This window comes from Odocoileus virginianus, chromosome 16 (assembly GCF_023699985.2).
Source record: "Odocoileus virginianus isolate 20LAN1187 ecotype Illinois chromosome 16, Ovbor_1.2, whole genome shotgun sequence".
Classification (NCBI taxonomy): domain Eukaryota; kingdom Metazoa; phylum Chordata; class Mammalia; order Artiodactyla; family Cervidae; genus Odocoileus; species Odocoileus virginianus.
In genome coordinates, this window is record NC_069689.1 from 4,108,472 (window position 1) to 4,135,969 (window position 27,498).

Consider the following 27,498-nt stretch of genomic DNA (forward strand, 5'->3'; position numbering starts at 1 on the left):
AGCAGACATGTCAGAGACTGTTGAGGGGAAAACCCATGAAGGATCACGGGGAGGAACTGGGGAAGGCCAGGAGAACCCCCAGACCAGCGAAAGGAGGGAGGTTTGGGTGGTGGGGAAGACCCCAACCTGCTGTGCAGTTCTCAGAAAGTTTTGGTTAGGCCAGTGTGGAGTCCTTGAGCCAAGGTCACCTGTTAAAGTGCACATGAGACCCGCCTGCATCTGTGCCCCTGCCCGGCTTGCTCACTTGCTGGAAGCAGCAGGGACGACACGAGTCCTGTGAACAATGTCGTAACGGGTCCAGAGGGACAGAGCTGGGGTCTCCAGCACCGCCTGCAGCAGGTGGTCCCAACAGCACAGTTCCTGCCCACCGCTTCTGGAGTCTGAAGCCAGGGGCCGGTAGGATGATATGGGCTGGGATGGCCCAGGGGTTCTGGCTCCACTGGCGACTTCCCATCTCAGGACCAGACCTTTGGCCCTTGCAGCCCAGGGCATCTCTTCCCGTGCTGATCTGGGACTTCTGCTGTTGTTGGCTTCCAGATGGACTTTGCCTGCTCCCCCACTGGCAGCCCTCTTCCTATTGTGTCTGACCTGTGTCCATGCCTACTCCCCGAGAGCCCTGTGTCTCCTGACTGCAGCTGGGCCTGTGTCCTGCCCTTCCCTGCTCTTCTCTGTTCCCTACAGCTGGGTCCGCAGGCCTGGGCCATCTCCCAGCCCCTGTGTGGCCAGCAGAGGCACTGTGGGGAGCCTGGAGGAGGGCAGGGAGCTGAGGGCCATGCTCCCCTCTCTGTCTCGGGCACTTCCTGCCAGTGACTCTGTCTCCTCTGTGGCACCAGCTCCTGTCTATGCCACCGGGGACCCCCCTGCTCCAGCCTAGGGGTGGCTTCCTGCCCTGGCCTCTGGGCCACCTCACCATCAACTGCTTGGCTTCTCGGCCTCCCTGTCACCAATGTGACCACTGCCCTGGGAAAATCCCTGTTGTAAATGTTTCATGTGGTTTCTGTTGGCCTAGTTGGGCCCTGTGTTTTATTTGCATTTCTGTCTTTGGAGGGAGCCCCCTTGTTGCCTTCTGTTAGCACCTGCACTGCCCCGTCACCCACAGACCCCAGACCAGGAATTGGGTCAGCCCACGCTCCCCCTTCCGGTCCCTCTGTGCCCCTGGAGTTGCTGTTTCTGATCACTGCCACCTGCCAGGTGGCTCAGATCTGTTCCCTTGTCCTCTCACCACTGTTAGGTCACCATCCCCTCTCCTGCATCATTGAAGGTGCCTCTTCTTCTCTCTTTCTGCCTTTACCCACTCATCCTTCCCTCCGTCTCACTCACAGATGCAGCCACAACCTCGCGCTGGGCCCAGGCCTCTCACAGCCTTCCTCAGACTCTTGACTATCTGAGCCACCAGGGAAGCCCAGTAGATATACTCACTGAAGTTAGGTAACACAGAAACGCTTCAGTTCAGTCCAGTCAAGTCACTCGGTTGTGTCCGACTCTTTGTGACCCCATGAACTGCAGCACGCCAGGCCTCCCTGTCCATCACCAACTCCTGGAGTCCACCCGAACCCATGTCCATTGAGTCAGTGATGCCATCCAACCATCTCATCCTCTGTCGTCCCCTTCTCTTCCTGCCCTCAATCTTTCCCAGCATCAGGGTCTTTTCCAATGAGTCAGCTCTTTGCATCAGGTGGCCAAAGTATTGGAGTTTCAGCTTCAACATCAGTCCTTCCAATGAACACCCAGGACTAATCTCCTTTAGGATGGACTGGTTGGATCTTCTTACAGTCCAAGGGACTCTCAAGAGTCTTCTCCAACACCACAGTTCAAAAGCATCAATTCTTTGGCGCTCAGCTTTCTTTATAGTCCAACTCTCACATCCATACATGACCTCTGGAAAAACCATAGCCTTGACTAGATGGACCTTTGTTGACAAAGTAATGTCTCTGCTTTTTAATATGCTGTCTAGGTTGGTCATAACTTTCCTTCCAAGGAGTAAGCATCTTTTAATTTCATGGCTGCAATCACCATCTGCAGTGATTTGGGAGCCCAGAAAAACAAAGTCAGCCACTGTTTCTACTGTTTCCCCATCTATTTGCCATGAAGTGATGGGACCAGATGCCATGATCTTAGTTTTCTGAATGTTGAGCTTTAAGCCAGCTTTTTCACTCTCCTCTTTCACTTTCATCAAGAGGCTCTTTAGTTCTTCTTCACTTTCTTTCATAAGGGTGGTGTCATCTGCATATCTTGATTGATATTTCTCCTGGCAATCTTGATTCCAGCTTGTGCTTCCTCCAGCCCAGCGTTTCTCATGATGTACTCTGCATATAAGTTAAATAAGCAGAGTGACAATATACAGCCTTGACATACTCCTTTTCCTATTTGGAACCAGTCTGTTGTTCCATGTCCAGTTCTAACTGTTGCTTCCAGACCTGCATACAGATTTCTCAGGAGGCAGGTCAGGTGGTCTGGTATTCCCATCTCTTTAAGAAATGCATATTAAGAGGGAAATGAAAAGTCACCTGTTACCTTACCAACTTGAGAACCACAGTTAGCATTTTGATATATTTCCGTTTGACTTTTCCCCAGTACATTTAAGTATCCAGATTCAGAGCCAATTATCCTGGCTGGTTCACATTCACATGACAGCACGAACATTTTCTCATAATGTTGTCTCGTTTTCAATGTCATATTTGGTAATATTCCATCGGTTGATTGGAGATGAGGTATTTAACCATTTTTCCGTAACAGATGTTGTGTAAGGCCACTTTTCAGATGGGGATAGCCGTGTGTGTGCGGTCAGCCCCAGCGCCATGCCATGCAGATTGCCGTCAGCTGCCTCCTGCCGGAGCTGAGCACTGAGCCCCTTCACGCTGCACTGTCATCCAGACACTCAGCAGCTTCTCCGTCTGTACCTTCGGCTGAGTGTACAGTGCGTGCCAGGACCTCACTAGACGCCAGGGACACAGAGATGAATATAGTCATTCCACATCCTCTTGAGCTCAGAGAGCTGAACAGAGGCCTGAGCAGGCGTCCCCTGGCAGCCTTCCCCACGCCAGCCCTCTGCCAAGCCCCAGGCAGCCTCAAGAACAGGGCACCATCTGCCACCTACCTGGCAGGAAAGGCGTGTGCCTGGGTCTTCTCCCACTTCAAGGCCAGCTGACTGGTCCCTTCCTCTCAGGCACTTTCAGCCCAAGTCCTTCTAGGCAGAGGGCATCATATCGCCATCACTTGGCCCAATAGTCAGCTGTTGTCTCCCTTGGCTGTTTACAGCTTCTTAAAGGCAGTGTGCATGCATGCTAATGGCGTTAGTGGTAAAGAACCCACCTGCCAATGCAGGAGATGTAAGAGACGCAGGTTTGATCCCTGGGTCAGGAATCTCCCCTGGAGGGGGGCACTGCAACCCATGCCCATATCTTGCCCGGAGAATCCCAAGGACAGAGGAGCCTGGCGGGCTGTAGTCCATGGTGTCACGGTCAGACACAACTGAGCGACTTAGTATGCATGCAGAGGCAGCACCTGCTCCTGTTGTTTCTCGTCCCCAGCACTGGCCAGTGCCAAGTGTGAAGTGTGTGCAAATGGGTGGTTGTTGTTTATCTGCTGAGGGATGGAATAGTACCTGCAGAAGTACCATCACTAGTGAGTGATGCTGACCTTCCCTGTCGGGAAACTGACCAAAGAGGATGCCCAGGTATGGCTTGTCATGGCTACCACGCATGCACCCATAAGATGTTTTGACAACTTGCCTTTCAGTAACTGGTCCACCTATCAGAATCTTACAGCACTGGGGAACAGATGTGGGTGAGAAGGTGAGAGGGTGATACTTTTTGCATGCCATGAGATGGTTTTATCGCTTCTTATGTGCTTTTGTTTAAGTCTTCTAATTAATTACAATTCATTTCAGCTAATTTAGGTCTTTGAACTTTTGTCTCTTCTAGCCAGAAAGCAAACTGGACAAAAATGTATGTTTCCAACCATGATTCCTGCATTTTATCCTTTGTGTATCCTAAGGTGACTTTACAATGCTTTAGAATCATTTCTGTGGAAAATAATGTTTTATAAGTTACTTTGCCTTTTAAATCTTTACATTTCAACCAGTTGTACTTAAACCTGTGTAACATTCTTTTTTAAAAAAATATATATATTTTTTACTATAGTGGCTTCTATATTTAAAAAAAAAAAAAAACCTTTCCCATAAGGGTAAACAATTGAGTTTTTCAAAGTTTTAGATTCTCCTTGAAAAAGGACATTTTAAAATGTCACTTTAACATTTATCTAGATTGTTTCTAGTTGTTCTAGTATCTCAGTCATCCCAATAATTCACACACCTTCTACCATAACTTAACTGATAACTCTGGTGAAGTTTGGCGGGTTTTTCGGGATCCAGTCCTAGGAGCAGGCTTGCTGCAGGCTTCCTGTCTCCTGGGCGTTGCCGGATTGCTCTCCCAGGTGGTTGCACCAATTCACGCTCCCATCTCAGTATGCCGTTCAGGGCACGCTAATGTGGCCGACATTTCCTGCACAGCTGCCCCTGTTCGCAGACTGCCTGGTTGTGGCCCGCTGTGCATGGTGGCTTGCTCTCTTCTGCGGGTCTTCTTTGATGCTTCACTGCTCACTGGTGGAGTGGTGACCTCACTGCACCCGGGCCATGGAGCCTCAGCCTGGGTCTCTGGTGAGCTGCAATTGTCCTGCTCGTTTCCCCCAGGCACCGGTATGTCTCAGTCTCCCCAGCCCTCATTCCTGTGACCCGGCCTCAGGGGACCACACTCTGCCCTCTCCAGCCCCTCTGGAGGCCTGTGTATTCCAAGCACCCCTCCTCCTTACCTCTGATGGCACAGGGTCTGCGTGGTTTCCCTTACCTCCATGTAGTTCCGATCTAGGTGCTCCTGTCCTCCTACCACCTCTCCTTGGCTCTGATTTTCATCCCCTCTGCTCTGGGTGTGGGGGGCCTCCATGGGCCTCCCCTTTAGCTCGGCCCCTGTTGCAGGTAGAGAGACAGACCTAAAGCACAAATCCAGCCCCGTCACTCTCCTACCCAAAGCCTCTTGATGCTTCTCCTTCATTGCCTGCTGCGTTTTTCAAATATGAGTAGAGAAATCAGTATAGGGGGTTGGCAGTAGTGTTTTTCATCACATTAAGTTGAATAGACTAGAATTGAGGCATCAAAGTGTGTCCTCCTGTGTGAAGTTAAGTAATGCTCATGAAAGATTTGTTTCTGTTTGATGCAGATTGGGTGATGTTGACGTATGTTGTCTTGTGGGTCACAGACAGAGGCTGGAAAAGCCCCTGGCCTGTAGATGAAGTCTGACCCTCAGGGGCATGGTACCTCTGCCAGGCCGGGCTGCCTCCCTCACACCCCTTCTGCCCACAGTCCTGTGCCCTCCGCTGCAGGGCTGTTCTCCCCCAGACTTGGCTGGGACCCGTCCGGAGCTCCGTAATGCTCTGCAAACACATCTTTACCAAGCCCTGGCATGGCTGGTGTAACAGCCCATACATCTCCTTCCCCACTCATCTTTTAGCTCCTAGAAGTCAGGACTGAACCTGAGTCAAGCCTCTGCCCAGCACTGGCCCCTGCCTGACACAGAACATGGAGAGATAACAGCCACCTGTGTTGATAGGCACTTACCTGAGTCTCTTGTAGTCTTCACAGAAGCCCTGGGACAAGGAGGCTGTTACTGCTTTCCAGATGAGGAGCAGAGCTCTCCAGAATGCAGTGTGCCCAAGGCCACTCTGGAGTCAGTAGTAGAGCTGAGACCCAAGCTCAAGTGCAGCTGACTCTGGAGTCCTGGCTCCCTCACTGCCCCACCCAGCTAGCAAATACTTGGCGAATGGATGTGGTGATACCACACTTCCTCTTGGGCCGGGGACTCAGGTTGTGGCCCTGTGTAGCAGCACCCTCTGTATTTCCATACAGATTAGCAAGGTTGACTACTCCACCAGCTCTGCAGCAGCTGTTTTCATGGGGCATTTTGAGTGCAGGCGTGGCTTTAGGCCGTCACACCCAGCCCCCCGCCCTGTGAGCGCCTGCTGTGTGAGGTCAACTGCTTCTGGGGCACAGAGCCCTCCGCTCTGGGGTGAGCCCTCCACACATTTGGAACGGCTACACCGCGGTGCACTGTGATGGGCCTGCAGCCCCCCGGGGCCCTGGATGACCCACTCTGCGCCATGGCAGCCCCCACACTCCTCTCCCCTTTGTTCCCTCTCCAGGTGGACCAGCGGGTGTTCAGAGACCTCATGAGCGAGAAGCTGCCTCGACTGCACGCCCACTTTGAACAGTACAAAGTCGACTATACCCTCATCACATTCAACTGGTTCCTGGTGGTGTTTGTGGATAGCGTCGTCAGCGACATCCTCTTTAAAATATGGGACTCTTTCCTTTATGAGGGACCAAAGGTGGGTCTGCTCGCTGGATGATTCCATGGGCAGTGGCAGAGGCATCCCAGCTTAACTGGAATGTTCGACGGTTACCAAGGGGCAGAGTGATCCAGCCCTGGGGGCCACCAGGGGGGTCGCAGGAAACTGCAGTCAGTTGCTGGTTGATCAGAAACGAGTCTGTGCCAAACCCTGTGCCTGGCACAGGGGCTTCGATGGTTTGCAGTCTGAGCCTCAGCCTCTGTCAAACAGCTGGCAGTATTATTCCATTGTATGGATGAGGAGTTAGAGGCCCAGAGTGAGCAGATGATTGGGGCAGACTCAGGGGGCCAGCTTCAGAGCCCTACTGCTCACAGACCTCCCATTCAGTTTGTGTATGCTTTAAAAAAAGTCAGTTTGTGAATAAGTAATACATGATAAACTCAAATCATATAACTAAGAGTGTGCAGTAGAAAGGAGACTCCCAGTCTCCTAACTGTTCTTCTCAATGTACTGTATCTCTTTTTCAAGGTATTTGACGTATATCTAAAATATGATTTTTCAGTTTATTATTTATCAGAGATAGTTCCATATCAGGGTATATAGATCTGCCCCCCCCCCCCCGCCTTTTTTTTAAACTCTGGTAATATCACCTTCTCCAGATAAACCAGAAATTTACCAAATAGTCCCCTGATAATGGACATTCACATTGTTTCCAGTCTCTTGCTGTTTCAAACTGTGCTGCAGTGACTCCTTATAACTGTCTTTCTACAGGTACAAGTACATCCATGGGTTTAGTCCTAGAAGTGGATGTGCTGGGTCCAGGGTAAATCCAGAATCAAAAGACCCTGTAGTTTTCAATGAGAATGCCAAATTGCCTGCAGAAGGGCCTTATCAATTTCTGCTCCCACCAGCAAAGTTTGAGTGTGTATATTAATCCCAAACTGTGTCCAACATAGCACATCATCACCTTTTAAATTCAGTCTGTCATTACTAAGAGTTCTCAACCAGGGCTTAAACAGTGTTTCCCACTGAGTCACAGGTAGTGATACTAAGAGAAGGATCAGGTATTTAAACTCCGTAAGTATTGTTTTCTGAATAAGAGAAAATTCACATTGTTGCAGACCAGCCAACACCCGTAGATGTGGGTGAAGTAATTTGTTCCAGAGCTGCTAAAACTTGCAGGAGCAGCCGGAGTCCATTTCCTCTGGCCTCAGCAGAGTGACCCAGAGACAAATCAGAAAAAAAAATTTGTTTTTCAAATTTTCTTTCCCCATATTCAGAAGTCAGTAATTCAGACCCTAATTTTAGTAGGTGAGATAAAAACTACCTCCGGAGGTAGAGCTTTCTAAGAGTTTCAGAATCAGAGGACCCTGGTTTTGATTAATTTAACATTTATCTCTAGTCCTGTATAGCTTATGGACTAGAAATGTGAGCTGAATGTGGAGGAATCCACAAAGATTCTACTTCTTAAGGAAATTTTTGGTTTGGGCTGAAGTGTTGCTGAACGCCAACCAGAGAGTTGAAAACGTTTTTCTATTGAGAAAGGCACCTGTAGAAATGGCTCCTGAGGTCGTGTCTGCCCCAGGGACTCCGTGCAGGCTGTGCTCCCAGGGATCCGGCAGGTCTCCCATCCCTGGAGCTAGCGCCTGGAGCTCGGTGCTTCTCCCCTCACGGATTCCCTGTCCTTCTGCAGGTTATCTTCCGCTTTGCCCTGGCACTTTTTAAATACAAGGAAGAGGAGATCCTGAAACTTCAGGATTCAATGTCCATATTCAAGTACCTCCGTTACTTCACACGCACTATCCTGGATGCTAGGTGAGTCCTTGGGGGACCCCCAGACGTCCAGGAGAGCAGGGCCCCTGAGCTTTTATCCTTGACCCAATAAACATAAATCCTAGCAACCAAAGCACATCCTTGTCTCACAAGCACTTACTGAGTGTCTGCCACATAGCAGGCCCTCTGCCAGGCACAGAGGGTGGTGGGTGAGGAGCAGGTCCTGTCCTCGGAGAGCTCATGAGGATGTTACAGCAGGGTTTGCTCAGAGCTGTGGTGAAGGAAGCCCGGGTAAACTGGGCTTGGTGGGGGCGGCATGGCGTGGGCCCCCTGGGCGGGGGGCACCCAGGAGCTGCGTGCAGGGCGTGACAGCACAGCATGTTTAGGGCGCGGCCCCAGAGGCTCGGCCAGGGTGGGGCTGGCATGGCAGGATCGAGCCAGGCCTGAGCAGAGCGGGGTTGTTAAGGCTTTTGTAGACTCTGCCCAGGAGGCTGCTTCACCCTGAGTGTTAGGAAGTCCCTGCAGGTTGGACATGAGAAAGGCATGTCTGGTTGGAGCAGGACTGGCTGCAGGAGGCCCAGGCTCCAGGTGAGAGAAGTGGTAGCCTGGAGTGAGGTGCCCCCAGAGGCACAACAGAGTGGGCAGGTTGAAAGGAGTGGAGAGGGAATTTGAACTTGGAAGGGCCCTGGCTTTCTGGCCTGGGCAGCCGAGAGGTCAGGAATCCCCGTCGCTCCACAAACGTAGGGGGCCTTTCTGGGCCACCGTCATTGTCCTTGTGTCCACTGAACCACAGTTCGCAGCTGCTCTGGCCCTGGCGGCCCAGGTGTGTTCGCCAGAGGGTTTCTGTGGACCTGCTGTTGGTTGGGCAAGTGGGGTGCATGTCCTTGTGAATTCCTGAGTCCCCGTTGATGTTCACTGCACTGAGGCGCTGGGAGCCACCTTTGCTACAGGAGTGGATCCTTGTGGCCTCATGAAGACCACAGGTGTCCTTTCACTGACAGACATTTAGAGCTTATTAATGTTCTTCAAACTGTGTTGACTGCCACCCATAAGAACATTTTATCTCACAACCTGGGACACACATACTGGAGAGTCTGTAACTGGAACAAGAGAATTTGTTCATTGAAATAGTTCCAGTGCTTGATACAGACCTGTGCTGTACCCCCTGATATTTTACACTGTGTATCACATATTTAAAATGCTCGTCATGACTCACTAAACTGACTCTTCAATCCACTGATGGGTGACCACCTCCTTGACAAACACCAGTTGCCCCCCCGATGCTCACAAGAAGAGAAGGCGGCTTCTCTTCTTGGCCAATGTCATGAGAAGTAGTTGGGCAGCGTCAGACAGGAGGAGCTGCAGGCCACCAGTGCTGAGGGGTCCTGGGACAAGGGGCGTGTGGGGCTAGAGAGAGGGGCCTGACCATTCTCCCCTGTGGTTCTCTTGAGTGAGGCAAGGGGACTGGGGAGGTGGATGTTGGGAGAAGATACTGGCTGGGGCCACACCTGGCATCCTTACATGTCATCACTACTGTCAGGATCTTTTATTTGGGAAGTGGGTTTTCAGATTTTTTCAGGCTTGTTGCCATATCAACAACAATAGGATATCTGAGAATGTCTGTCCTGGGGTGAACCTTCGGAGTATTCGTTAATCCCACATCCGGTCAAGACGACAAGAATGGTGTGAAGTGAACTTCACGCTGACAGCTAATGCATGTGGAGGGCATCCTGCTCAGCCCGGGACAGTTTTGTGCAGGTTGTGGGTGATGCCCTGCAGGGTGGCAGAGACACGGGCAGAAATGGGACATGGTCTGTCGTGCGTGCTTCTGCAGCGCCACCTGGTGAGTGACTGCAGGAAGTCAAGGTCCCCTGGACCCGGAGTTTCCGAGTGCAGCAGGATCACCCCGGGGGTGTTGTTAGGACTTCAGATGCCGGAAGTGGTGGAGCCCCACCTCTGTAATAAGGCCCCAGTGCTTAATAAGCTCCCCAGATCACCGGTTCCAAGGAACAGCGACTGTGCAAGTACACTGATTGGTTCTGCAGAGGAGGCAGGGAATTCCCAGTCAGATGTGGTCAGGGGAGGTGGGTAAAACAAGATTAGACAAGTCTCTGAGTCAGGACTCTTGGGGACCTCTCAGGTGCAAAGTGTCGTCTTCTGGACTTAGCTGACACAGGGCATTTCTCACCTCTTGATTGTACCTTCCAGGCCCGAGGCAGAGCAGGGTGTGTTTTCCCTGCTGCTGCAGGCTGCCTTCATGGGCAGTAGTGACAGCCTGGTGGAAGCAGCGGACAGTGTCAGTCTAATTCGGTTTTTCTGTAGCAAGGAAGGGCCCGGACGCCTCGATTCCAGGTGTATGGAACCCGTGACTAACAGCTGTCAGAGGAAAGGGGCTGGCCCTGCAGATCTGCTTGCCTGTTCCCGGCCAGCATCTTGTTTCACTGAGACCCACACTGAACCGTGGCTGTGCTCAGGCCGCTCCTGCTCACTGGCTCTAGAACACGCTCTGGGGAGCTCAGCTCTGAGTGCCAGACTTTCTGACCCTTTACCTTCTGGCAGGAGCATCGTCTGGCTTGCTGTGAGGCATGTCTAACAAGTGGGTGTTTAAAAATATAAGAGGAGTGATGCTAAGGGCATGTGTTGTCTTATCTCTGTCCACCTTATAGTAAAACAGCCCACGTGACTGGGCAGCAGCAGGAGTAAATGGGGAGAAGTTGGGGGAAGTCCAGTGACTTTTTTGTTTCATCACAGCCTCTCCTGGGGACTTTAAGAGCACCAGGCCTTTGGTCCCTGCTGCTGGGGCCTGCAGGAGCGGGGCAGGGGCTGAGGGTCAGAGGAACCGGCTTCTGTGACAACTGCAGACATGGCATGGTTAGTGCTAGAAGTCTATAGCTTCTAGTTAATGGGCACTTTCTAGTTCCGTTTTTACTAAACTGCTGGCCAATGGTAAGGGGCAAAACCCATGATTTTTAAATGTTTACTGTGGTGGGTGCCTAGGCCTGGGGATAGTATGAAACCTGTTAACTGCACTCTTCTCCATAAACTGCATCTTAATACCTGTCACACCACTGTCTGAGCCTGACAGCTGTCCCCACATTTGCTGGGGCATTTGTGCACCGCTTCACCCCGTCCAGCACCAGGCACCTGAGGGCGCCCCGCACCAGGCCTCATGCCGGTTCTGAGGATGCGGAGGCCCACCACCGAGCAAGTGCCAGGCCCCGTCCTGGTGCTCCCGGGCGGCGACTCGAGTAAACCCATGTGGGAGGTGGCACTGCAGTTACCTCAGTGTACGGATGAGGAACTGGGGGCTGGAAAGGGGGGAGCTTCCCATGTTCCATGTCACGCAGGGCGTGTGTGGTGGGACTGGATCCAGGCCGTCATCTGGGACCTGCCCTGCGGCCTCTGTGTGCGCACTGGCCTCCGAGTGACACCCACGTCAGGCCCTCAGCACAGTGTCTGGGGTCTGCCTCCCCGGGCCCCCAGGCCAGGCTGAACTCTCACCTGACACCCCCCCCCCCCCCCCCCCCCCCCCGCCATGCTCTGTCTCTGCCATGTTCTGCCAGGAAGCTGATCGGGATCTCCTTTGGGGACCTGAACCCATTCCCCCTGCGGCAGATCCGGAACCGGCGGGCCTACCACTTGGAGAAGGTCCGGCTGGAGCTGACCGAGCTGGAGGCCATCCGGGAGGACTTCCTGCGCGAACGGGACACCAGCCCGGACAAGGGCGAGCTGGTCAGTGACGAGGAAGAGGACACCTGAGTGCTGCCCCGCGCCCCCGCCCAGGACGCTGCTCTCCTTGCAACCAAAGTGTGCCAAAGGGTGAACTGCAGAGACGCCTGCGCTCGTTCCACATCCAGAATGTAACATCCGGGGTCTCTGGAAGTCTGCTGGGCAGACATCCAGAGCCGCACTGCACTTTCTCGTTTCCACTCGGGTCTCCTCTGTTTACAGCCATCTGCCTGCCACGGCCGATGGCTCCTCCTGTCCCGTCATGCTTTCCGCCCGATCGGTACCTCACCGGGCTTAGAGCTGGCTAGTTTCACGAGCCTGTTTACAGCATCTGTCAGCTGTGTTGCTGTCTCTGCCCTTAGGAAACCTTCCACAGGCCGTGTGCCCGGTGGTGGCTCCTGTACACAGTGGGCGGTTGTGGGCGCTGGTTTGAATGGTAGTCGTGGAGGACGCCCACCACGCCTCACACACTCCTGGGCCAGAGTCTAACTGCTTTGGGTGACATAAGGCTCATGTGAAAGAAGGGATTTTCTTAGGAAAGCAAGCACATCCCTTGTTCAGAAACGGCCTATGGCAAGCCCACAGACCTCACGCTGATGGCTTCAAGGTGCTGGCCGTGCCCCACTTCTGGAATAGCTTCTGCCCTTTCATGCACAGCCTTTCAGACAGGAACTCCCAGCCTGCTGGCGGAGGGCCTGGCTCTCCAGACACCCCACGCTCGCTCCTCTGCCTACACCGCTCCAGGCGGCTCCATGCAGACCCTTTGTTTCCTTCTGAGAGTTGACCCTGGGCTCATTCTTCACATGTGGATGGGATTCCAAGGAAACCCAGCATCATCGTCCTACAGAGCAGGCCCGCCCCTGGGCTGGCCTTGGTGGAGGGGATGCAGGGAGCTGTTCTGGGCGCACTTTCAGGGTGGCAGTGTAGCAGCAGAGTGGTTGCCGTCGGGCAGCTGGAAACTGTGGCTTCCTCGGGAACAGCCAGTGTGCCAGGCTGGGGTCGGGGGAGGCTCCCAGGGCCTGGGGCTGGGAACCGTTCACTTGAGGTCAGAGCTTTGGCGGGCCCTCCCAGGGACATCCCCTCCCATGGCCACGCTGAGACATCCTGTACTCAGCAGCTGTCCCCCTGTGGGGTCCCCACCACCCCCAGTGTGTCGGGCTGCCCAGGCAGTTCTGGGACTTAAAGCAGGACCTTTCTGAAGGCCCAGAAAGAGGCTCTGTGCAAGGAATATTGTTTTTGCTTAATCACTCTGTGGACCATCCCTGATGTCTTGGTGTGAGAGACTGTTTTCCTGGACAGTAATACTCAAATAGGAAAGAAAAAGTTTTTGGTGGTTTTTTTTTTTTTTTTTTTTACACTACCTGGAAAAAATTGGAAACAATCCTTGGTGGATATTAAACACACTCAGACTTGTTGAAGCACTGTAACTTGAAGAGTGCTTTTTTCCATAAGCATAGTTTTTCTTTTCTTACTGTCAACCTTCTAGCAGTCTCATAGCCAGGACAGCATTTCAGCATATTAGACCAAGTTCAATTTTTCTGTCTTTGGTTAAGCTGGTTGGTTTTTCACTGTGTCCGGGGAGCTGGCCTCTAAATGTAGGTACCAAAATGTATCTTATTGTTTTGGTCTTTGGGAGCGGCTGTTTGAGGCCAAACATCTCCAGGAAGTCGCCTTGTGAGTGGGTTCGCTCTGAGGCGAGGATGCAGCCTCACCGCTCTGCACACACCCCCGCAGGACCACTGGGGCTGATGGAGACCGCCTCCCGCCTCTGCCGCCAGCCTAGGGGATGGCAGCCTCTGGGGATGGCAGGAGGAATGGGGCTGGACAGCGCCAGCTTCCTTGAGATTTTAGTTTCCCCTAAGTTGATTTCCCCTGGAACTGTCACATCCTGGGGACTAAAATGCTGCCTTTAGCAATAGGCTTGTTTTGTCCTTCCTGCCTTGAAAAGACTTATCTTAAAAGCACCTGAATTGGGCCCAGGCACCTGCCGTGTGTGGCTAAAGCCCCTGGTGTTGGCCTTTCCCTGAGCGGCCAGTGGTGTGTTAATATTTCCAGGCTGTAACTGTTAGTGGCCAGGCTGTGGGTATGGGAGAACAGAGAGCGGTTGTGGAAGGAATGGGCTGGGAACACTTGCTTGGAAGTTCTCCTTTCTGGAATAAAGCACTGGTTGTTGAGAGGCGGGAGAGGGACTGCTTGACCTGATTCCAGACTGGGGACAGGATGGGGCCAATCCTTCTCCACAACTGTAGGGGCTGTTCCCACTACTTCCCAGTGCTTCCCTTCTTGTGCCGCTGAGGAAAGAGTAGCTCCGTATCCTCCCCTTCTGACAGGTGCTGCCTCCATCCCAGCCTGGGGCAGGGCAGCCTTCAGCCAGCTTCCCAGACGCGCACACCACGGCCAGGGGAGCCGCCCTCATCACGCCAGGTGGGAACTGCCAGCTTTCATGTTGGTGAGTTCTTTGTTTTTTTATGGGTTGAACATTTGTTAATATTTTTGTATATTTTCACTACAGTTTATATTTTTATAGGCTATTTTTATCAAGGTTTTCTAGATTATGTACATCTATTTTGTATAACATGTTCTCTTGTGTATATGTAAACCTGAGCCTCCAGAACCACTATTCACATCTGTACCCTCTCTGATCCCCAGCCTTGACCTTCACTGACTTTCCCTATGTACACGCGGGCCCACTTCTTACCCCAGGTAGCCTTGTGGCTACTTGCAGTCATGCTGACAGCTGTCCCACACCAGCCAAGACTGTTGATTGCTGGGAACGGCTCTGGCTTCTATGTTATATCGATATAGGAAGTACTCTAGGCAAATAGCCAGTCCGCTGTTGTTGTTTTAACTAAATGTTTGTATTACTGCACAAATCCCTACTCCTCACTTTGCACGCCGTTGCCTTCCCGCCTGTGTTCTGGGAGGCTGGATGCCAGCCATGGAGGACTCAGGGTGTTGCCAAGTGACTCTCTTCCTTCCATGTCCCAGCAGCTTCTGTGCTTATCTTCCAGTTAAATTTTGGAATTGTCCTACTAAAAGGCAAAATAAACTCATTTGTATAACATTCTGACTTGAAAACTGTTACATTCACTTGTGAAGGGACTCAGCCCCAAAGGCTTGAAAGGTGGGGCAGGGCTTAAGTGGGGGTGGGATGGGGGTGGCTCTCCACCTTCCACCGTGTGTTTCTCCATCCCTGCCTTTGGTTTGCTCTGAGCAGGTGGGACAGAGTGCCTTCAGCCCTGGGAGGCCCTGAAGCCATGGCCAAGCTGCAGGTGAGGGCTGGCGGCACAGGGTGGGTCAGGGGTCAGGAGCCGGAGTTCCCCGTGTCCGGAGCAGCCCCTAAGCCACCGGGTGGCAGGCACCCCTCCTTCCACCAGCGGTGACGTGCCCTGCCTGAGTCACGGGTTGTTTGCCTCCTGCCTAGGCTGACAGCTCAGGCCCAGCTGCCGCTGGGGACGCCACTCCCCTCACCCCCATCATCGGAAAAACACACGAGAATGATTAAGACCAAATGTCTTGCCGCAGAGTGACGGCGTGGGGGAGCTCCAGTAGAGATTCCCAGACAGAGCAGGCGAGGAGCTGGGGAGTCTGCCTCCTCCCGAAACACAGATTCAGCGAGGCTTGGTGCTCCTGGGCACAGCTGGGCCTGGGACCGGTGCTGGCCCCGGCTCCCAGTCCCTTGTAAGGGCTTGCTCTTGCCACAGTGGAAAGCCTTGGGAAGCAATTCCTCAGAGCAGGGGTCCCTGGGGCCACAGAACAGAATGTGAGTGGAAAAGGGGGACGAGCCCCCTCCAGGCGCAGCACTTGTGAGCAGAATGTAAGATGGTCAAGTCCAAGGCTCACGGCCAGACGTGAGGGCCAGAGCCTGTTCAGGTCACTTCCTGGCCTTCTCCAGCCTCTGCACCCCTCACCAGGGCCCAGGATACTTCAATACACCTCGTGCCCATCTGCTCCCTGGTGTATTCACCACAGTCTGACTCCGTGGAACTAGGTGTGACAGGCAGGGAGAGGCTGGTGTGGCAGGTGCTGGGTAGCAGGACCACGTGTTGTCAGAGCAGGAACCCAGCATCTGGGACTGGCAGTGAGGAAGGAGCCAGCCCAGCTCTGTCCCCGAGCATGGAGATGAAAGAAAGGGCCAACAAGGGTGGGTCTGACCTGTCTGCTTCTCCCCCCACCCCTGGTACAGACAGACTTGGGTGAAGCCGGGGGGGCCAGGGGATGTGTCCATGGGGTTCACTCCAGGGGTAGACCCTGCTGGTGACAAGATGGGCCTTGCTTTTTAAGGGGGTGTGGCTCAATCCCTGTGAAATGCAGGGGTCTGGAAAGGGCTGGGGGGCGGGGGGCTAAGCAGGGGGCATGAAGTAAGGGGTGGGACCAGCATCCACTGGGCCTCTGCCAGGCTGTAGCTGGTGCCCGAAAACCCTTCCCTCCACCTGTACCAGCACACACCTCCTCTAGAAGCCTGCCTCTGCTCTGACCCCTTCGGGCCTTCCTGTCCCCATGGGCCCCTCTCTCCCTGCAGACCTCCCAGAGGAGTGGACGGAAAGATGCTCTCTAACCGTGGCAAGGGGGAGTTCCCCCAAGCCAGGAGGAAGCCAAGCCGCACTTGGAAACAGTAGATGCCTGTTTATTACGACAATAATAATAATAAATGTTATACAAACTGTTAGAATAAAAAAATACCTTTTCTGAGGGGGAGGGGTCCCCAGCCTGCCACTGGTGGGATCCCCGGTTAGCACCATTAGGGCGTGAGGGGCGGGGCTCCGCCACAGCCCATGCTGGGCGCTGAGGTCCGTGCGTCAGTCTGTCTGTGCATCCTGGCCGCTGGGGGCCGGGGCATGGGTCAGCGGCGGGCGACCCTCTGGTGGCCGCGGGAGGGGACACCGGGTGGGGGACAGGAGCGGCAGCACTGGGCGCGGACGGTGGGCAGCTGGCAGCGGCCCAGCAGACGCAGCGTCTCACAGAAACCGAAGGACAGGCGATCGCGCTCGCAGCCTAGGGATGCAGGGGGCGGTTCAAGGCCTGCAGTCCAGGCACCCTGCACCGCCCCCCTGCCCGCCCCAGGGGGCAGGAGCTTCCCTGAGATTTTACCTGGGCCATCTCCCTGTCCCCCAAAGACCTTAAGGAGGCCTGCAGCCACCGCCAGAGCATCAGCCTGCTGTTTCTGGAAGGGCTCCCATAGGCCTGAGGTGTAGATCTCCAGCGGCTCCCTGTCCCTCCTGCCCTTGGCCTGGACCCACCACCCCAAGACTGGGGAACGGGGCCTGCTGGGCTCGGGTGTCCAGAGGAAGACCCTGAGACCCCACCCCTGACTCCTCAGGGGCTCGTGGGAAGCCAAGGAGCCTGCCACCCTTTCCGTCTCTGCAGACCCTACATGACCCCAAGGGCCTGGCACACAACTGAAGTCCCCGGGCCCTCCTGCCAGCCTACAGTGGCCTCTGCCCCCGACCCCTACCCTCTATCCAAAGGCATCAGTCCTGCCAGACCTCCCTGCCCCCGGGCTGTGCCCAGCCTCAGCCTCCAGGTCGCACATCGGAACAGTCCCGCCAGCCAGGCCCGTCACTGAGGCCCCAGGAGAGGAGGTATGACCTGGGCCGGCAGCCTGTCAGCAGAGCCCAGGCCTCCTGAGGAGGGACAGACGGAGGCCGCCTGTCCGAGGCTGAGGCTGAGGCTTGGCCGGCCCTCCTGCCCCATGCTTATCAGAGCTATTTTGGGATGCGGCTTGCTTCCAACCTCCTGGCCTCGCTGCCGGTGACAGCCTCCAGCTGCCACCCTGCCCTGCTCACTTCAGCAGACATCCCGCGGGAGGAGAAGCAAGGAGGCAACTGGCAGCCCTGGCCCTGGGACATCCCCAGGGCCCAGCTGCGGGCACAAGGCGGCAGGCCAGATCCCCCAGCCCGGCTCTGGGCAGCAGCTCCAACCTACATATCCACCAGCCGCGTCCTGTTCCCACTGAGAGACCTCAGGCGAGTTTCTGAACTGCTGTGGGGGCCCCAGTCCCCTCCTCTGCCAGTAACCCCCACCTCCACAGGCAAACGGATGTGGCCTTGCTATGTCAGCTGCCTCACAGTGATGACCGCACACCCTGGAGTTTCCAGACTTTTCAGACGTCCTGCCTCACAAGTCATCAAAACATCCTGGAGACCCCAGGGGCTCAGCATCCTGGTTACTTCTTTGGCCTCTGCCCTTAAACAGCTCACTTGGGTGCCGACAGCTACCTTAGGGCTGTGTGCAGGCTGTGCGGCGATGCTTGCCGGATGAATGCTGACGGCACGGCACTCGGGGCGGTGGGGTTTCTGCTGGGCCTCGAGGTAATGGAGGCAGCAAGGCATGGCACTGGCTAGTCTGGGCCTGCCCAAGGGCTGCCGAGAAGCCAGTTGCTGGTACAGAAGGCAGCTTGGGGCAGGTAGCCTGGAGGCCCTGGATGCCAGCTGAGGGCCAAGTCTGTCCTGGGGAGGGGGCTCTGTCTCCTGGGCAGGGGCCAGATAGCTGACAGCAGAGGAGCTGCTGGGTTCCCGACAGAGGCAGCCCCAGGTGCTCCTGCAGACCTCATGGTGGGGGGTGACAGTGTCCACGAGGGAGAGGAAGAAGCCAAGCTTCCCTGAGCACCTCCTGGGCTCTTCAGCCCAAGACCTCATTTGGAGGAGAGGGGTTGTCTGCCCCTTCATGCATAAGACGGAAGGGAGCGCCAGGCCGCACAGCTGGTGAGGGGAGGCCAGGTGTGACCGCAGGGCCACCGTTTCCTGTGCTTAGCACTGCGGTGGGGGGGTGGGTGGCGGCGGCGGCTGGGCTGCAGGAAGGAAGTGTGTGTGTGCGCGCGCAAGTGTGTATATGTGCGTGTCTCTGGCTCAGGCTCTTTCTCCAGGAGGACCCAGCTGGCCAGGAAGCCACCAGCTGCTGGGAGCAGGACCCTAGGAGGGAGGTCCTTTCCCAGGGTCACGCAGCTTGCTCTGGCCAGAACTGGGGCGGGGGCTTCCCCCAGGCCTGGGCCCCACAGTCTCAGGGACATCCCTGGCCTCACTCCAGGAAGAGGGGGTAACTGAGACCCAGAGGGAAAAGGAGCTCGCTGGGGGCCAGGCTGCTGCTACTCCTCCCTAAGCTAGGAGCTGCCTGCAGGGCTGGACGCCCCTTGCTCTGACCCCAGCACTGCCCCAGCCTCTGTGTGGCACCCCATCCGTCAGCCTGTGCTTTGGGGGGACAGTTCCATGAGTCCCATCTCCCCACCATCCACCCCGCCCCCAGGCAGACAGCCAGGTGGGGCACTCACGTGGCGGCTCGGTGAGCTCACAGTCCTGAGTGCCGCACGGCCGCGAGCTCTCAGGCCAGGCCTCGTGGCCGCACAGATCGCTGTCTTCCTCGGGCAGCCCAGTCTGCGTGTTGACACACTTGACCAGGCGCCGCTGAACACCGCCGCCACAGGGGGCTGAGCACTGCGGGGAGAAGGGGCGGGGGGTGAGCATCCCCCGGACCAGCCCTGCAGGGGGGGCATCCCGGCCATCCCCAGGGCAGCGGCTGCCTTCTCCAGGAAGCCTGGCTCCTGGTTCCCAGCCCCAACCCTCCAGCCTCCTCAGAGGGTCAGGTCTGTCCCCAGAGGCCACCAGGTGTTCACTTGCAGGAACGGGGCAGGGTGGGGGTGGATAGGGGGAAGCTGTCAGCCCCTCATATGGGATGGGACATGCCCCGGGGATGGGGGAACTGCTGGGGGACCCACGGGCAGCAGAAGGGAGGGACACAAGGTTTCTCATAAGGGCCCACCGTCCTCAGTCAGGCTCTGTTCCTGTCAGTTGGGCTCTGATGCTTTTAAAAGGCCCTAGAATTAAATCTGTGCCAAGATTGTGCCAGGCCCTGTGCTAAGTGCCTCGCCGTGTGATTTCATCTAATCCTTACAACCCCATTTTACAGATGAGACGACAGAGGCCCAGCAAGGTGAAGCAACCTTCCCAGGGTCCCTTGGCAGGTCCCCCAGTGGGTCGAGGACTCAGATTCCCAAACCTGTGAGTTCCCAACTGGCCTGGCAGGAAGGGTCTTGCCCAGCTGAGGCCTCACTGGCCATTCCCGTACCCCCTCCACCCATCTGGCCTTTGCTTGGTCTCCTGAGCAGCCCTTGCATCCATCACTCCTGCTCCAGGGCTTTGCATGTGCTGCTCCCTGCGTGCTTCCCCTCGACAGCACAGACCCTGCTGGTCTCACTCTAAGATCCCCTCCTCAGAAGGCCTTCCCTGACATCACAACGCATGTCTGTTTGTTTTTGGTCTGTCTCCCTGGTGGGTCGTGAGTTCCAGCAAGGCAGGGACCTTGTCAGGCTACCACTGCATCTGCAGAGACCACAGGGACCCTGGCATGCAACTCAACAGCTCTTTACGTGAAAAAGGTCTGATGGACACCTGCTAATACAGGGCCTCCTGTCCACAGGCCCTGTTCACAGGCCCTCTCCCCGCCCTGAACCCCCGCACTTGCTCACCTGGCCCCAGGGCCCCACCACCCACTGCGTGCAGGGGTGGGTGTTGCAGGACCGCGTGCTGTTGGGTCTCAGCGCCTCCTCGCAGAGGCCTGGCTCTGGGCAGGTCACGAGACGCTGCTGCTCACCACCGCCGCAGGCCTCGGAGCACTGGGAGGGCAGGGGAAGGGTCTGGGGGCTGCCAGCATCCGAGGACACCCCCACTCACTCCCATCCCCAGATCTCTGGGCCTCACCTCCCTCCAGGAAGAGGTGTACCAGCTGAGGCAGGGTTGGGCCCCGCAGGGCCGGCGGGCGGGCGGCTTGGCGGGCCCCGGTTGGCAGTGGAAGGGCCGCAGGGGCTGGAGGTCCCGTGTGTCCACACACTGCACGTCCCGTGTGGAGGAGCCCCCGCCACAGCTGCGGGAACACTGGAGGCCGAGGGTCCCATGTGTGCACACACAGAACCCAGCGGGGGTGGGGCGAGCATCGGACTCCCCTCCCACACCAGCCCCACTGCCAGGGCAGGTCCCTTGAGAGTCCCAGGGAGAGGCCATGGCTGACCAGCCTCGGGCAGAGGGTAGTGTGGCCAGGGGCTGCCCCAGGACAGGACAGATGGAGAAAGAGAGGAACAGAGGAGAAAATGAAATCCTGAGGGTTACAGAAAGTACAGAGAAAAGGATACAGGCAGTAAGAGAAGGGGCCTGGGGCAGGCCGGGGCATCCCAGAGACTAGAAATTAAAGTGCAAAACTGTGCACACGGACCCCAGCCTGCTGATTGGTGGTGGCTGCGGCTGATCCCAAACACAGGCCTGGGCCCCAGGGCTCCGCCCGTGCCCTGGGGCTGCCAGCCGCCTCCATCGCGTACCTTACTCCAGTTGCCTGTGTGCCAGGCAGCACAGGGCCGAAGGTGGCAGCGGCGGGCAGGCTGGGGTCGGCCAGCAGGGGCGCAGTCCTCCTCCCGGCCAGAGCTGCAGCGCACGAGTCTCCAGACAGCCCCCAGGCCGCAGGTGGTGGAGCACTGGGGGCAGGGGACCCAGTGGCCATGAGGGTGGGCGGATCCCCATGCCCGCCAGCTTCCCAGCCAGGTGAGAAGGATCAGACACTGCCTCAGTTTCCTCATCTGAAAAATGGGCTCCTCCACCCACCTCCCAAGGGGGCCAAGAAGATGAAAAGTCCACTGTTCCTGCTCACACATGCGGGGTGGCCCAGCTGCCCTGCTAAGGCTCGCTGCTTCCCTGAGTCACTTGGAGAAGGAAGTCTGGCACCTCAGTCTCAGCCTCAGCCCATCCCTCCCATACCAAAACTAGGGATCTGAGCAGAAGCAGCTCACTTCCCCTCCAGTGACAATCTGGAGAGGGGAGGGCAGGGTGGGACTGCGTGCACACAGGCCAGCTTCTTCCCATGCAGCCGAGACCCTCACCCTGACACAGCAGGGGGCCTCTAGGGGAGAGCCAGGTGGCAAGGAACCGAGCTGCTTCTGAAGGGGCCAGGCTGAGCCTCAGCAAACCGTGGTGGGCGGCCCTGGGCCTGGGGAGTGTGGGAGGAAGCTTCCCCATCAATACAACTATCTGGGGTGAGCTCCTTGTCCCTGGGGGCATGCAAGCCAGAGTATGAGAAAGCTGCTCCCCCTGGCTGCCTCTCACTTGTGCCTGGCCCTGCCCTCCCAGCAACTTCTGTGCTACTCAGGAATAAGCCTCTGGGGGCCCCAGGCCCCCTCAGCCCACCCTATTGCTCAGAAGGGAAACTGAGGCCCAGTGGGGCAGACCGGCCCCAGAGGCACATGGGGGGGCAGTGTGACTGAGCTGGGGCAATGCTCCTCCCACCCACAGAGGCTCCACCCACCTCTGGCTGTCAGTTCCTAAGTCCTCACTGCCTGGAAGGCAGGACAGACATGGCTTTACCCACTTTCAGTGAGGACACCACCCCCCACACACACTGGCCTGCCCAGACCCCAGCAGCACTTGCCTGGCTCCAGTTCCCCACTTCCCAGCTGGCATTCCTGGCAGGCAGCAGGTCCACGGGGAACCCCTCCTCGACCAGGCTGGGGTCCAGAGGCCCAGGGGCTCTGCTGCTGTTGGCTGGACTGTCCTGAGCTGGTGTGGACAGCAGCCCAGGGCTTGGGGGCATCTTGGAGCTGGGGGGCTCAGCCTGGCCCAAGGGGCCCAGGCTCTGGGGAGTGACCCAAGACATGTGCCCCAGCCCAGTGGGGGCCATGAGAAGGAAGGTTCCTGGCATCGCCAAGGTCTGCAGGTCCTGCAGAGCTGGTCCTGGGGTTGAAAGTGTGGCAGTCCCCGGCTCCAGGGGGCTCTCCGTACCCTGAGTGTCTGGCAGGGTGGCGGTGGGAGTTGGAATGGGAGGGGCGCCCCCCATCGTGGGCCACAGCTCACTGTCCAGAGACCCCAGGCCACCCTCAAGAGCTGGTTCCCAGGCCACAGTCCCACTCGTCCACAGCTCTACTGTGCGGGGACTAGGAGAGGAGTGGGTAGTACCAAAAGAGGAGAGAGAGGGTGACTTGGGGCTGGGTCTTTGGGGCAGGTGAGAGGCTCCACGGCCTAAGGCTTCCTCATCATCAGAAACCTCATTGGTCCTCTCCCACCGGGGAGGGGGCGGCAAGCTCTGGCTGTCCTCCGCTCCCAGGACCTGGTTCTGGCTCTCAGGGGCAGCAGGCATCTCCATGCTGACAGAAGTGGGGGGCCAAGGCAAGCTGGGGAGCCCAAGGTCTGGGGCGCCAATAGGGGCATCTTCCTCAGGTAGGAAATTGACCAGGGAGTTCCCAGGGGTCTGCTCCGAGGGTGGGGGTGAGGAACGGCCAGCCTGGCTGGGCCAAGGGGCAGGGGACCCATCTCCCAGTGACCCCTCATCCCGAGTCCCAGGAGGCTCTGTGGGAGGAATGGGGGTCCCCGTGGGGGGCTCAGCAGCAGTGCTTGGGGGTGGGGGTCTCCAATCCCCTGTGCCCACCGGGTCTGAGTCAGGGTCTTCGAAGGGCCCATAGGACAGGTCCTCATGGAAGTTAATGAAATTGTAGTCGTAGTAGAAGTCGTCGACGAACACGGGCCCCGGCAGGCCCAGCTCATGGCCCTCCTCCTGGATGGCATTGCCCATGCTGGCTGGCTTGGGTGATGAGGGCGGCGGAGGGCGCGGGGCCAGGTGGCCGGGAATGAAGTCCACCTCATTGAAGAGCTCAGGGCTGAAGGAGCCGCTGCCTGAGCCCTCAGGGCCCAGAGTGTCCAGGGCCGGGGGGCAGGGTGGCAGGAGGCAGGCGGCCTCGCGTGCTGGCTGCTGGGCCTCGTCGCAGGGGATCCCGGTGTCATTGGTACAGAGGATGCTCCGGCGCTGAGTGCCTGGCCCGCACGTCACTGAGCACTAAAGGGAAGGCCGGGTGAGGGACTCGGGCCAGGAGGAGCCGGGGCCTTACAAGGAATCCAGCCAGCTGCTCAGAGTCAGCGTACAGGCCCCTGGCCGCTGAAGAACGTGACTGTGGCTTGCCCGGACATCCCAGCCTCTGAGGCTTTGGCGATGGGGCCAGACCTGGAATGCCCCAGTCCCCTCCCACCACAGTGCCCAGTAGTAGGGGTTCTGTGAACACTGTCTCTGCCTCCCTGTAGTCCAAGACCAACAGCAGAGCTAACCCCATCCATGCTGATGCTCACCTCAGACCAGTTCCCCACAGCCCAGGTGGCCGGACAGGGCACATCACGGTTGCAGGCCGTTTCGGCAGGGGGCCGGGGCAGGTGCTCGCAGGCAGGCGGCTCCAGGGCGCGCTGCTCATCCAGCCCCACGCTGCGGATGCAGATCACGGCTCTGCGGGAGAGGCCTCCAGGCCCGCAGGAGCTGGAGCAGAGCTGCCACTCACCTGCCCACCACCTGGGGGCGCACAAGGGCAGCTGAGTGTGGGGCCGCCTGGCAATCTCGGGCACTCGGGACTCAGGGACGGTCAGGCCTAAGTCCAGGGGAGGGGTCCCTGGAGCTCCAAGCCCGAGATGGCACTCTGGTGCCCAAAGCCCAGCAACAGGGCACAGTCCCCTTTGCTCCTGCCGCCTTCACCGCTGGGAGACCTGGCCTGTGTCCACATCCAGGGACCCAAGCATGAGTGACCGGGGATGTCCCTGGCTAGTCTTGGTTACTGAGGAGCCCAGGCTGAGGTCAGGGGCAACCAGAAGCTGGGGCTCCAGCCTTGGGAAGTCGGGCCCAGAGCCCAGCTCCCTCTGCTCTTCCAGGGCCTCAGGTAAGGCCTGGAGTCAGGCGCCCGGCATGCTCACCGGGCGGGGCAGGGCTCCTCGCTGCACTTCCTCTGACGGTCATCTGGCCGGTCCAGGGGGTCACAGTGCCTCTCGTCTACAGGCCCCGCCTGCCGCTCCGTGCAGTGCACGCTCTGCCTCTGCATGCCTGGGAGGCCATGGGGGCTCAGCCTGGGCCCAGCACCCAGGGAGCCCCCTGCCCGAACCACCCTGCACCCAAAGATGCAGCTGCACCCACTCTGCTCAGAACCCGTCCAGAACAGGGCCTCACTGCCTCCGTCAGGGTGAAGGGAGGCCCCCACTGCCTCCTGCTCACTGCCCTCCTAGCCTTCACCCCCCGCCCCTGCGGAGGCAGCAGAGTGTGCAGGGTCAGTGCGGGGGGGGGCAGGGGGCGGGCGTCTAGCCCGCAGCTTCCTAGCTGGGAAGCCTTGGGCAGCTCCCTTGGCCTCTCTGAACCTCAGTGTCTTCATCTGTAAATGGGAGTAACAATGACACCTGCCTGGAAGGCCAGGTGTAAGGATAATGTGCTTATGGCTCAACCCAGACCAGGCAGATGGTGAGAGCACAGCTAGCGCTAAATCCAACCACAGCTGAGCGCAACCCTCAGGGTCTACTCCCCCACCCCCCAGCAGGGTCAGTGCTCAGAAACAGTAAAGAAATTCATCAGCTCCCGTGGCCAGGCACTCCCCCATGGCCCCACGGCCCCCTGCTGGCTTTGTCACGGTTCCTGGCCTTCACTCCCTCTGCACTGCCTGCCTCTGGGCCTTTGCACAGCTGTGCTCCCTCCCCCGCCAATACACCTGTGAGGCCCAATGACAGGACCAGCTCCAGAAGGCTCTGCCTTCACCCTGCTCCCCTACAGCACAGAAGAGGGACTCACCCCTGCCCTGAGCCTCCAGTCTCCCCACCCCATCCCACCCTCTCCTTCCTGCCTAGCAGAAAGCTGGGTTTGTTCAAGGTCACAATGCCAAACACTCCCCACTGTGGTTCCCTTGCAGCTAGGGAGTCTGGGACAGTCGTGCCAGAGAGAAAAAGGCACACGTCCTTCCCTTTGCCTCTTCTCCCTCCCACCTAGAGCTGGCAAGAAGCCTGAGCCAAGGATGCCACCTTGTGATACACACGACTGGAAGATGGGGCTGAGAGGGGTTCCTAAAAACACGGCAGGCCATGCCGCCAGCCTGGACTGTGCATCCTGGGGCTTCTCACTGCAGAGACATGTAAATCCTGACTGCCCCAGCCACCCCTTGTCAGGATCCTGCTACTTGCTGCTCAACACATTCCATTCTGTCCACGTGGGGAGACACCAGTTTGCTGGAAAACAGTTCCCCCGTGTCTGGTTCATCAAAAGTATTTGTTTTCGCATTTGTAAATTTAACACTTATATGAGAAAGGATGATTCTGACAGCTTCTGAAGGTTTCTGTCCAGCTTCAGTGCGTCACTGTTCACTTTATAATCATAACAGCATTTCAAAGAATGTCCAAACACCTCTCTCTCTGTCCCAGATTCCTGATACGGAGACCCCTGAACACTGAGGGCAGGGGGATGGGCAGGGAGATGGGCAGGGAGATGGAAGGAACCACGGGGAGGGCAGCATCAAGTTGTTACACATTTTAGAAAGAGTTTAAAGAAATAAGTAAATGTGGTGAATAATGGGGCCATGGGCTAAGAGGCTCAGAGTGGGGTGGGGAGATCCTTGTCACATCCTGGCTGCCCCTCCCCGTCATCTCCTTTCTTCCCCTCCTCCTCACCCTCCTCATGGCAGGGGGCAGCAGCCTAGACGAGTTAGGCTCCAGGCTCCCAGGACAGACAGGAGGGCCCCATGGAGGAGCGGTCCCTGGGGAAGCTGGAGGAGGGGAGGAGCCCATCCTGATGGGGATGCAGGTAAGGCTCCAGGAGGATGACGTGGTTAAGTCCCAGGTGTGGGGCAGAAGTGCTGGCACAGGACCTGTCAGAGCTGAGCAGCGAGAAGAGGGAGGGGCAGCTGGCGCCTCTCTGCGGGAGACACACGAGCTGGCCAAGTGCCATGTGCCGTGCCTGCCTCACCTTGATTACTCTCCCAGTGGACCTATGAGATAGGACCACTGCTAGCCCCATTATACAGATGAAGAAACTGAGGCCCAGAAGCAGCATTCCAAGCTCAGAGCAGCCCCGCAAATAAGCAATGAGTCAGAGGCTGAAGCCGGGCCTTACTGCCCAGAGACAAAGGCCCCGCCGGGCTGCGGCCCTGCCCACCCCCTCCTCACCTGTTCCACAGGTGACTGTGCACTTGGACCAGGGTCCGTAGCGCCAGGAGAACTCAGGTGGTTGGATGTGGTCGTGGCCGTCCGCCTCCCTGTGGATGATGTACTCGTAGCGCACCCCGGGGTTGCTCTCCTGGAACAGGAGCTGGGGCAGGCAGGCGGGGGCCCTGTGAGCACGAGGTGGCCTCTCCCGCAACCCAGACCTGACACCCATCCTAAAGGAGCTAACCTCAGCTACCCCTGGGACCTGGGGCTACCCCATGGGCCCGTTTCAGAGCCAGGCTCCGTGACTGCCCCAGGGCTCACTCCTGCCACAGGGCTAGGTCCCACACACTCCACCTCTGCCCCGCCCCAGCCTGGCCCCGGAAGGCAGTCACCTGGATCCAGACTGGCTCGTCGGTGGGGCCAGGGGATGTGAGGTTCTCCCAGTTGCCTGTGCGGGCGTACGTGAAGGTGGTGCCCGCCACCTCATAGTCCCCATTCCACTGGATGGTCCACCCGCCATTGAGGAAGTACTTATCCGGGTCCTCGCTGCGCAGGGCCAGGAAGTTGGCGGCCTCCGCCACCTCCACGATGCGGATCTCGCGGGCGCCCACCGGAATCAACCCCACGTCCACATACCCTGTTGGCCAGTGGTTGAGCACACGTTGTGAAAAGAAGAGGGTGAGCTGCGGTCTGCCCTCACCTCTTTCCACTTGCCCCTGCCTGCCGATGCCAAAGGTTTCATCATTAAGATTCT

The 27,498-nt window shown here is 57.3% G+C and overlaps 2 protein-coding genes across 5 annotated transcripts in view; one reads left to right on the forward strand and one right to left on the reverse strand.

Annotated features, from left to right (window-relative positions):
• The window catches only part of TBC1D2B (TBC1 domain family member 2B), an 88,955-nt gene extending 74,050 nt beyond the window's left edge, over positions 1 to 14,905 (forward strand). The window contains exons 11-14 of one of the 3 annotated variants that reach the window (XM_070477657.1): positions 6,193 to 6,378; positions 8,033 to 8,154; positions 11,676 to 11,836; positions 14,830 to 14,905. In XM_070477657.1, coding sequence (XP_070333758.1) covers positions 6,193 to 6,378; positions 8,033 to 8,154; positions 11,676 to 11,836; positions 14,830 to 14,903 — 543 coding nt within the window. In that variant the 3' untranslated portion in view covers positions 14,904 to 14,905. Of the gene's footprint in view, positions 1 to 6,192; positions 6,379 to 8,032; positions 8,155 to 11,675 lie in introns of all 3 variants that reach the window. The other 2 variants (XM_070477656.1, XM_020883861.2) reach the window with 2 other exon arrangements.
• A 1,542-nt stretch (positions 14,906 to 16,447) lies between these two features.
• Positions 16,448 to 27,498, reverse strand: part of ADAMTS7 (ADAM metallopeptidase with thrombospondin type 1 motif 7) — a 70,785-nt gene continuing 59,734 nt past the window's right edge. For both annotated transcript variants that reach the window (XM_070477659.1, XM_070477658.1), the window contains 10 exons: positions 27,137 to 27,381; positions 26,763 to 26,904; positions 24,540 to 24,666; positions 23,931 to 24,144; positions 22,246 to 23,643; positions 21,146 to 21,298; positions 20,535 to 20,708; positions 20,303 to 20,449; positions 19,109 to 19,271; positions 16,448 to 16,836 (listed from right to left, as the gene is read on the reverse strand). In XM_070477659.1, the coding sequence (XP_070333760.1) occupies positions 16,685 to 16,836; positions 19,109 to 19,271; positions 20,303 to 20,449; positions 20,535 to 20,708; positions 21,146 to 21,298; positions 22,246 to 23,643; positions 23,931 to 24,144; positions 24,540 to 24,666; positions 26,763 to 26,904; positions 27,137 to 27,381 (2,915 nt within the window). In that variant the 3' untranslated portion in view covers positions 16,448 to 16,684. The remainder of the gene's footprint in view (positions 16,837 to 19,108; positions 19,272 to 20,302; positions 20,450 to 20,534; positions 20,709 to 21,145; positions 21,299 to 22,245; positions 23,644 to 23,930; positions 24,145 to 24,539; positions 24,667 to 26,762; positions 26,905 to 27,136; positions 27,382 to 27,498) is intronic.